The sequence below is a fragment of the Hakea prostrata genome, chromosome 5 (assembly GCF_041222555.1).
Source record: "Hakea prostrata isolate BN-2017 chromosome 5, UWA_Hpros_2, whole genome shotgun sequence".
Lineage (NCBI taxonomy): Eukaryota > Viridiplantae > Streptophyta > Magnoliopsida > Proteales > Proteaceae > Hakea > Hakea prostrata.
In genome coordinates, this window is record NC_142604.1 from 45,761,586 (window position 1) to 45,772,836 (window position 11,251).

The 11,251-nt window shown below is 38.7% G+C and overlaps 1 protein-coding gene across 2 annotated transcripts; it reads left to right on the forward strand.

Moving 5' to 3' along the window:
• The first annotated feature begins 4,223 nt into the window (after nucleotides 1-4,223).
• Nucleotides 4,224-10,490, forward strand: LOC149016117 (kinetochore protein NDC80 homolog). 2 transcript variants are annotated; one of them, XM_089157243.1, is made up of 4 exons: nucleotides 4,228-5,430; nucleotides 6,101-6,347; nucleotides 9,342-9,488; nucleotides 9,581-10,490. In XM_089157243.1, exons 1-4 carry the CDS (start codon nucleotides 4,274-4,276, stop codon nucleotides 9,803-9,805), a joined length of 1,776 nt encoding a protein of 591 aa, XP_089013369.1. In that variant the 5' UTR covers nucleotides 4,228-4,273; the 3' UTR covers nucleotides 9,806-10,490. The 2 variants fall into 2 exon arrangements, with proteins under 2 accessions (XP_089013370.1, XP_089013369.1); XM_089157244.1 differs by lacking the exons at nucleotides 9,342-9,488; nucleotides 9,581-10,490 and adding an exon at nucleotides 8,911-9,295 and having other exon boundaries at nucleotides 4,224-5,430.
• The last annotated feature ends 761 nt before the right edge of the window (nucleotides 10,491-11,251 follow it).

Here is an 11,251-nt window from a genome sequence, read left to right on the forward strand (position 1 = left end):
CTATATGTGCCTTATCTTCCAAAGGATTATTGATGGGTTCCTTCCAGCTCAGAGGACAGTGACGCTCTCCTTCCTTTCGAGTGCACCGACATATGCTCCACACTTTACAATCACACTTGCAGCCTTATACATAGCGGTGTCAACATGCTGCCATCTGGTTGCATTCTAGCCCGCATCGTAGGCAAGAACATTGTGCCTAAGGGAGGGAACCAAGACAAGATTTTTTTAATGCAAGCTTTCGTGACCTACGCATTTTATGTAGGTTACGCCCATCAATTTGGCCTACATCCTTTAGAGACCCATGATCTATTGAGTCGAGGATCCTGGTCTTGTGAACCTTGCTTTTGGACAGTTTCTCACCAACTTCTTCCAGCACTTTAACATAAGCTTCAAGGATATGCCATTGCTTGCCAGAGGGATGGGTGACGTCATTGGGAAGAGGATGATTTCCATGATTGGTCTTCAAAGAGAGGTAGGGTTACTAGAGTTCATAGAAGAGGATGCAGAGGAGGACCAGGTGAGGAGCACAACAAGGATCAGGGCAATGAACATGACAAAGGCCAGAAATTGTGGAAAACTGACAGCAATCAGAATTTCTGAGTCATGAAAGCAACCTGATAGGTTGTATCAAGGGTGTGAAGACTTTCCTAATGGATGCTCTTTTTTCCGTTGGTGTGAGCCAACAGGAGAAGATCCCCCCCACCCACAGGGACATCAAATGGTATGCAGACATAGCTAGGAGAATAATTAATAAAAGAAGTGTTGAAGTCTCAAAAGAAGGGAGTGCAACACTTGAAAATTTTAGTTTAGGATATGGGCTTAGTTAAACTATTACAAATAGAACAATTTAGTGTGTATTGTGTAATTCTAATTATAGTTGCTAGGCTTGGTTAGGGATTTGTGTTAAGAAATGGATGTATTTTCTTACTTTAAGAACTGCTTTTGGTCATATCTAATCAAGCGTTTCAGCTTTTTCTTAATTCTAGGTATTCTTTTGTCATATATACTTAAGTGTTTCTATTGGGAGACTTGACTATTTGGTTGTTCCTAATTTTCTCATATGGAAGCATCCACCACTCCTCCCAAATTGATTGTTGAGCATTAAAATTCAATTTTACAATACAAATAAGGGTATTGATTTTGGCACTAGCATTGCATCATATATATATAATATATATATATATATATATATATATATATATATATATATATATATATATATATATATATATATATATATATATATATATATATATATATATACAATTTGTCACTCAATTATATTTGTACTAGATGGACCCTTGAAATGCATCACAATAACGAGACAAGGATATTGCCTCATGGTTTGTAGAAATCTCTCTCTCTCTCTCTCTCTCTCTCTCTCTCTCTCTCTCCTTGGAATTATTCTTACAAATCCATGGTAGTGGGAGAGCTAGAACAACGGTCTTAAGAAAAAAAAATATTGGGTGGAGATTAGTAAAAAGATACATGAAATGTGTGGGAAAAATTATGATTGGGAATAGTGCCGCAACCTTTTTCGCATCTGGAAAACTAGACTTCGTGCACTGTGTGACTTGTAGAACCAAAGTGGACTAGGTTGGAATGCCAATGACATGAGATTTGACGCTATTCCTCGCTTTTGAAGTGAAGTCAAGGTAATAGTTCTTTGTTTACAAACCATCACTTGTCAGTTCACAATACATTGTGGTAGTTTCTAAGTTGGAATTTTAAATTTAAAATTGTAGAAAAAAGAGCAGAAATATTGGAGGGAGCATTCAATGTGTCACATTCACCTAGACGTTGTTGCAACACTAGGTAATGAGATTGCAACTGGCCATGAAGTTGCAACTCTTGTAGATTTCATAAATGAGTCACAATTCAATGCGTCTGAAGCCAATGAGCACAACATCCCCATTGGACGGGATTGGGAACTTGATTTTTGACCTTGAAATCAGTGCAACTGAGATATCATGTACCCAATCTATACCAAAAGGAGGTTCTAGTCGATCCCGAGGTAGACTAAGGGGTGATGACTTTGGACAACTTAAGAAGAAGACAAATGAGCTGATAAAGTAGTGAGTCCCTTGAAGAAGATCTTTGGTGCTTTGAGAGACTTAGTCAAGTAGGCAAGAAAGGATAAGGAAGAATGTGACTATGAGACAATTAATGCAATCATAGAGCTTGACTTGGAGACCCACCTGCTTGCAAAAGATGTCTTTCCAAGAAACAACCAGCTAGGGAACACACTACTTACAGAGAATGAGGATAGGGCAACTGTCTTCAGGTTTTACTTAGATAGATATACTTGATTACTTCTGTTAGTGCTATGTTTAATGTGTTGCTGATGTGGAGTAACTTTTTAATTTTTCTGTTATTTGAATTTTTGAACCAATCTTTCTTTCTGCTTATCAAGAACTATTTGGTTTTCATTTATAGCTGGAAATCCATAACTCCTTTTTATTTCATGGGCTTATGGGATTATATATACTGCTACTACTACTACTACTTTTATTCATCAAACTCAGATTTACAACTAGTTCTCCAAGCGGATGATGCATCCGATGCCTTCTCCATTCAGCATATAATCAAAAGCCTTGTTGATGTCTGAGAATGAGACTTCATGGGTGAGGAACTTCTCTAGCTCAAGTTCTTGCAAAAGATCCACATTTTTAGTTTCTCTGTTTCTGTAAATTTAGTTTTCCCTGCATTTTTAGTTTTTGCTTGGAAGATGGTCTCACTTTTTCATGTATTTTTTTGTTTGAACTAGATACCTTGACAGTGCCACCTTGGTTTGTTGACTTCCTTGATTTGTTTAGATGCCATGGAAGTTTTGAACTCCAGACATTGGTTTATTTCACTAAGTTGAGTTATGCCACACCTGGAAGTTCTTTCATATTGGTTATTCAGGTATTTGTAGATGGTTGGATATTACGATAATTTACTTTAGCCAAACCCTGCAATTTGAAACATTCTTCCTTGGGCAACTCCATCTGCACTAGGCTGGATGTTCCTAGTAGCTAGACCATGTTGGAAGCTGATTTTTCTGCTCTTCTTTATTCATACTTCTATATTCTGTATCGCTGCTAGGGCATCTTAAGCCTTAAGTAGAAGAAAAGCTTCCTACAACAATTTTCAATGACCCTGCCAGGTTTCTCTGCACTGGTAGTGTGCAGTGAGAAGTATGATGGGTCACATATACTGAATTACTGTAGTCATTGTTTTGGAAATTTAGGCCATTTTTACAATGCATTCTCCATTTACATGGAATCAAGGATACCAGGCCTTCTGTCGGCATGCTTGGGCGTGAGAGGGACAGAGACAGTCATCAGCTTCCTTCCAAAGGTCACCTGGTCTGCTACTCTTGGTTCTCAAATGTTGGATCTTGCAATTTGCAGGTGTGTGGCCATTGGTTCTTGTGCAGTTGATGCCGGATAATGTGCACTGTCAGTTTGAAGAGTGCACGCAGTGAAGAGATAGGAATAAGAGCCAACACCATCAACCCACCACCAAGGGTAGCAGCAAAAGCAGAAAGCAGGAATAGATAATGGTGATTGAGATGTGCAGGTAATTAGTGAAGCTGGGCATAGCTTTATATCTGATTTGCCTTCCCTGATGATATTCATGCTTCCACTTGCAATGCCATACAAAGTGAATTAAATGTTGTTCCCTCTAAGGCCTCTTGCCTCAGAGGCTAAGTGGACTGCTTCTCCCACTACAAGAGTGCTGGATGCTCTTCTGCCCAAGGGCATTGAGCTTAGCACTTGTGCTAGTATTGTAGTTCAAGATTTAAAAAGAGATTTAAGATTAAATGTTAGTCAATTATCAATTAAATATAATATATTTAAGGGGTAAGAAAGTATAATTTACAAATCAGGTTGAATCTACTCATGGCGTAATCAAATAATTTTTCAAGTGATTTAGGTTGAATATATCTACTCACAGAATTAGGGTAGTAAAACAATTTTTCAGATAGATTCAAATTAGAGTAACCAAATGATTTATCATTTAAACAGGTTCACTTTCCTGAACCAAACAAATTTTTATTATGTATATGATCCAAACAAAATTTTAATTCGTATATGATCCTGGACCCCATAGAATTTCCGAACCAAACACACAGCCAGTTAGCCAGAGGCCCAGAAGTCCAAAGGGCTCAAAACTCATTTGGGAAAGCATCTCTCGCGAGTCGCGAGTCGCAACGGCATGAAACGATGAAACGCTGCCAGCGTTTTTTAAATTATCCTAAAAATGGGTGAAATAAGCGGGAATTCAGATGAAGAGGGAGAGAGATAAAGCTAGCGATATGAGAGGTGGGAGACGAAGGCCGAAGGACTCCATCGCTGAGAGACCTTCCGTCGACCCTCGCCAGTCTGCAGCCACCACTAACCACCGCGATGGCAGAGATTCCGATGCAAGTGTCTGCAGCAGCCGCCCTTCTCTCTCTGGCGTCGGCCGCCCCCCTGCCTCTTCGATTCCCTTCAACGATCGCGCCTACCAGAACAACGCCATCCGTACCATCAACGCCTACCTTTCTTCCCATTCCCTCCCTATCTCCCTCCGCTCCTCTCTCCCCACTGCCAAAGACATCACCGAAACTTTACGCTTTCTCAGCCACCGCCTCGAATGGCGCGATCTTGACAAGGCAGACAAGCTCGAAGAAGATCTCCTTCTCCTACTAAAACACCTAAATTGCCCTGTTAAAATCAACAAATCCGTCCTTAAAGCTAGTACCCCTCACACTTGGCCATCTCTCCTTGCCGTCATACACTGGCTCGTCCAGATCGCTCTCTACAGCGATCATGTCTCTTATTCGGACTCCAGCACTAGCAATTTTCTCGGTGACAACAAGCTTATTCTCTATGCGCTTCAGAGCTACTCGCTCTATATCCGTTGTGAAGACGATGCCGTCGATGAACTGGACCATGAATTCGCTGAAAAGATGGAGCAGGAGAAGAATGCCGCTGCCGAGAAGGTTCGGTTGATGGAAGGAGAGGTTGCGAATCTTGCAGCCGAGATTGAAGCCCTGAGGACGGCGCCGTCCGCGACTGAAGAGCGAGAGAAGGATAAGTCTATGTTGGAGAAGGATGTTCAGAAGTTTCATACAATTATTGAGGAGCTCTCCAATGGGATTTTGCTTGTGGAGGCGGCTTTGAAGAAGAAGGAGGAGGAGTTGGACACAAAGGTTAGGGAGAATCAGAGGATCTGTGAGGAGAATGAGGAGTTGAAGAAGAGCATCGATTTGCAGACTTTTAATGCTAGGGATGTAGAGAGGATGAGAAGGGAGTTACAGGCTGTGGAGAGGGATATTGCGGAGGCAGAGGCTTCAAGGAATGTGTGGGAAGAGAAGTCGTGGGATCTTGATACTGCTCTTGGGCATGAGTTTAAGGAGCTTGAGAACCTTTCCATTGAATGCAATCAGGTTCTTAGGAGGTGAATTTCCCCCCTTCTCTGGTGATCTCCTGCACGCCGTTCTCGCATTTTACTTTTTCTAATCTTATTTGTGACTGTTAGATTTTCTCTTTTCATGTTTATTTATATGAGTAGTACAATTAGAAATTCTGATTTAAAGAATCTCTGAGTTGAAGGTGTGAAGTTTTTCCATGGACATTGATTTTGACTAAATAAGTGGTGCATGTCTGGAAAATCCCAAGTGTTAAATGCGTAGCTCCTATTATTGAACGGGCATGTAGACTAGATGAATATTTATGATGAACACTACAAAGCTTCATTATCCCAATTTTGCTGGTTGTATGGCTCACACTGGCAAAAAGCAAAGCAAATTCTAACCTGGTGTTGAAGGCAAGTGATCCTGGAGTTTTTTCGTGCAATATGTAATCTGTTATCTCTATTAGTGCTTTCTGCCCTTTTCTCCCTTATGAATATACTTTCTAGTGTGAAGAAACGCATTGGTGATTAGCCTTGTTAATCTTTCTTATGAAGATCCCTGGTGAGGTGCTTAACACCAATTATTTCCTTTTCATTCCCTTCCATGGTTTTTTGACAATCAATGTACACTAAAATTACACTGACTAGGGAGCTTTTATTGTCAATTTCAGGTGTAAATGAGGACATACATTGATTCCGTTTTACTTATTTGCAGGTTAAAGTTTGGAAATGACTTTCAGTATGTGCTCAATGCCAAAGGATCAACACCTACTGAAGTCTTAGGGGTCGACTACAAATCAATTATTAAACCTGCACTCTCTTCTTTAATTGATAGCCTAAATAAAAGCTCTGTTTCAAAGTTGGAGGAGTTGATTTCGCTTCAGCAACAATCAGTAGACAATGATTTGAAGCTTGAGTTAAGAAGAAACCGTCTTGCAGGGCTTCAGTCAAGAGTTGATGAAGTAGGTTTTCTGAAACTCTTTGCAAATACAATAACATGCGATTTCTCTGTATTTAGCATTAGAGAATCCTTGTGGAAATTAGATCTTCTTTCTTTTTCAATGACAATTTAAGTTTTTTCTCTTTCACCAACAATTTGACTTATGGAAAATAGGCTATTGGATTATTTCAGCCTATATTATTGCTTAACAAATTTGTATACAGCAGCCATATCCAGGCTATCTGTATCAGTACCAGAAGACACTATCTTTTTGCTGAAAGTTTTGACCTCTTGTTGAGATGCATCTGTTTTTGAGGTTTAAGCAGCTATTAAGAATAACAGAACTGGTTTTAAGACATGGCAGAGGACTAAAGATGTAGATGTTGCAAAGGTATAAATTGGGGAAAAGCAAGAGAGAACAAGTATGAAGATTTTTAAAATAGGCTTCGCACGATGGAAGGGGGAAAATCTACTCATAAGATCGCCAAAATAAGGGGCAACAAAAGTTGAGATCTTGACCATGTCAGATGTACTAGAAGTGAAGATGGTAAAGTGCTAGTATGTGATGAAGAGATTAAGTAGAGTTGGATTTCTATTTCTCTAGATCTACTAGATGAGCATACTTCAGGTATTTGTGATTCGGGTGATTACAGAAATCTCAAAGAAGAAGATGAATTGCAGGAATTTTCCAGGTTAGGGAAAATAGGGCTGATTGGGAAAATAACTGTAGGAATAGGTTCTACAGCTTGGTGTGACCCTAGGGGAGGGGAATGGGGTCTAGGGTGGCTGGGGAAGTGGGAACTAATAGAGGGGGATGGCAGCTGCCAATGCAGGAAGAGGGGAAGGGAATCGAAGGGCTACAGCTGGCTTGGGGGAAGAGATATGGTGCTATACATACTTGGGAAGACCTGAGTTAAATTTCTGCTGAGGTTGAAGAGGAAGAAGAACTCAAATTGTAGAAACAATAGCAAACATCCAGCTGTAGGTCACCCATCTTGGGATCCTCTCTCTCAAGTCTATTTTCTCAACTCATAATTTTCATTATTCAAAAACTGAATTGCTTACAAGACTCGATTGGTATTTATAGAAAGGACTAGACTTCTACTTGACTCTTCTAAGAAAACCATATAACTTTAATTACTTGCTAAACAACGACACAAGTAATTAACTTCCAAATAAAAACAAACTCTAAAAGATAAGAACTTCTTTGGATAAGGAATCTTATCACAACCAACTAACTTCCACTCAAACTAAAACTCTCGAATAACTTTCAAACTGGCACTCCAAATAACAAAGAAAACATATAAAAGGACTCTGGAAAAAATAACCCGATTTATTCCAGCTACTTAAGACTTGATCCAAGGGTTGAAAATGACCAAATTACCATTTTGTTGGTTTGGCCCCCAAGGCTTGCTTCAAAACGTGGGTGGATCTTGGCCATCCTTCAGCCTTCTTGGGTTGTCCTGGGCTGGTTACATCTGGTGATATAGAGAATGATGTTTAAAAAGTGAATAGGTGAATCTGGGGTTTTGTGTGATCGACATATTCCTTTAAAGCTCAAAGGAAAATTGTATAGGGCTGTCATTCGACCAACTATGATGTATGGTATAGGGTATAGGGTTGTTACAAAGCATCATATTGGTAAACTCAATGTGACAAAAATGAGGATGCTAAGATGGATGATTGGCAAAACTAGGAAGGATATGGTAAGGGATAATCATATTAGAGTTGCTATGGAGTAGTTCCATTGAGTAACAAGCTATGAGAAAGTCGTTTGAGGTGGCATGGCCACATTCAATGGAGGCTTGTGAATGCCCCTGTATGAAGAAGTGATATAATCTAGATTGAAGGAATTAGAAGAGCTAGGGTTAGACCTAAGACAACTGTAAGAGAAATGGTGAGAAAATATATGCATAGCTTAGGCCTTGTGTCTAGCATGGCTTTAAGTAGAGCTGATTGGAAGGCAATAATCCATGTAGCCGACCTCATTTAGGCTCTTTTTGGTATCAATTATCACTATCAATTATGAGGTTTTTTCATTATTTTAACTTGTTTGGCATCTATTATCAGTTTTATTTTTATTTAAAATAATAGAAAAACTTCCAAAATCCATAATGAACTTTTTGTCTATTATGAATTATGGTGAGAATTTCATTCTCTTCATTTATGCACAAGTTTACTTAAAATTTTATGGTTAAGATGAGGGTAAAATAGTCAATACACTTTCTTTTTTTTGTAAAAACCATACTTTTTCCCTCTTTTATCACCTGTTTACTATTATTATTAACAATTTTTTATTTTGACACCAAACTTATTTTTCATTCCATAATTTATTTTTGACAAAATTCACCAAATTGTTTTTCATTCTTGACCAATAATGAATTCTTGTACTTATTTCTTTTAAATAGGTATAATAGAGAATGAGAATTGATACCAAAAAGACCTTAGTTGGGACAAGGCTTCTTCTTCTTGTTGTAGTCTTGAGATCCATGTATTTTATAGATTATGGAATGATTGATGATTTTTTAACTATTTCAAAGCAACTAAAAAAGTGTGATTTGTCATGGAATTGCATTCTATTGCAGTGTCCTAAAAACCTGGAAAGATATGAAGCAGTTTTGCAAATAATCTAGAGACTGCGTCTCACTGTTGACTCAACTTTGGATCTGAGGAATGGAAGTCCAGATAATGTTTTTCCCCCTCATTTACCTTAGTGTGCTACTTATGCTATTATGTTCTTTAGATGGATACTTATGTTGGTTTTACATAAAAAGGTTCCTGAAGTGGTTAAGCTCTGGTCTTTAGATGACTACTCATTTTACTTTCATCTCTATTATTAATCTTGTTATTATCTAATTGGATGCACCTGTGTTACACTTTTGTTCATTGTTGAATATTTTAAAATTCATTCTGCCACTTGGGTAAAGGGGTGGGGAGGGATTGATTTGGTAGTCAACTTATGTTTCAAGAGCTGCTTTTGAATGCACCCTTGATTCCTTGCAATGATAAATTCTAGGGTGAAGCTCAACTGAACAAGTTGAAGAAGGAAATACACGATTGCATGTCCAGATATGCAGGGGAAGCTCTGGAAAAAATGAAAGACACTGAGAGGGAGATGCATGAGATGGATGTGGTGGAAAGAGAAGCAGAAGAATCTTTGAAGGTGTGTTCCTTGCTTCCCACCTCCACTGAGGCATATGATAGAATTTGTAAATGCATCAATAGGTTTAACTCAATGTGCAATTTTCGTTGCAGGCTTCGAAAGCAAATCTACAGCTTGTGATTGAACAAACTGAAGAGGAAACACAGATGTGTGCTCACAAATTGGTAATGTTGGTTGATTCAATCTCTAAGTATAAAGAGTACGTGGAGTCCAAAATCATGGCAATGAACAATGATCTCTCGGACAATGCTAAAGCTGTTGCAGCTGCATGCAAGCAGTCATTGACGGCACAGTTTGGTACTCTTTGTAATGTTTGACTTATCTGCCTCAAAGTTAATGATTTTGATTTTTTTTGGCTGCTGGACAGGAGGGTGTTGGGGAAGGGAAACTATGACTTTATTCAGTACATCCCATTACATGTTGACACTCGTCAATATATGTCATTTTGTGTTGCTATATACAGTTTATTGTTTGAATGGCATTGTGGAAGGTTTAAAAGTTAACACATCAGGTATCAGATCAGTCTTCATTGATTCTGATCTGAAAGATCCTATATGGATCAAACTTTGTTCATATCAGTTTGATTAGGCCTGACTTGGTCAGACTAAGATGGTTAAAATCTGTCATTTTCTAGTCGAGTTGGCCTATTATCCCAGTTCTGAGCCTATTTTTATAACATTGGTGATGTAATTTCATCTGTTTTTGTTGAATGCGGATGGTTGGAAAGTACAAGTTGCAATGTTCTTATTTCCTGTATCCTTATTACAGTTGATGCAGAATTGGAGAAGCCCAACTGCATGATTATTTGCTGATCAAGTATTTCTATTCAATGGCTAAAATGTAACTAGCAGTCTTTACTTGACTGAATGTGACATTGCAATTATCCTCAAAATCAAGTTTCTTTTTCCATTTTTTACCAATTAAAAAAGATTCTTTTTCCATAGACACACAGAAATAAGAACAGTGAGGCTCTGAATCAGACCCATTGATGGAAGAATAGGGAATTGGATTAGACTGTGTTTGGACGTCAAGAAAAAATATTAGGTTTTTTCTTGTCTGGTATTTTCCTTTTATGGATCGCCTAGAAGGAAGAGAAGATTCCTAGTAGACTTATGTTGTTATGTAAAAATTGTATTAAAACTACTAGCGGAAATTAACTCTTTTTATTGTCTTTATTATTATCTGTTATCTTTCAGTAATGTTCAGCACTCTTTTTATTTATATTTTGGGTACATCAACGGGGCTAGATGCTTGAGAAAAGCAAAACTAAATTAAGGTGGGCAACAATTTGCCTGGAGGATCTCCTCAAGACCATTAGGGGATCCGGAAAGAATAACAGAGCATCTGGCATGGCTTTATACTCCTTTGCCATCCAATCAGCAGCATAGTTAGACTCTCTGAACATGTGTTTGAATCTGATGCATTCAATTGTACTAGCCATCCAATTGATTTGTTCAATTAACTTGGTACACTTTCCATATACTCAAGCATTAGGAGCTAAGAGGGATATGGCCTTTGATGGGTCCGACTCCAAAAGCATTACCTGTATGAAGCCTCCATGATGCCCAACCGCTGCATCCACATTACAGGTATACCGTCCACTCTCCGGTGGTTTCCACCCAATAGATCTTCGAGGGACAACCGGTGTAACCACATCCTGTCGGCAACTGCTTCTTGCCTCCTTCACCACCAAAAAGTAGTTCTGGGCTAGAACAGCAGCATTTCCAGGTCCTGTATAATCACTATCATGAGTATCTTTATTC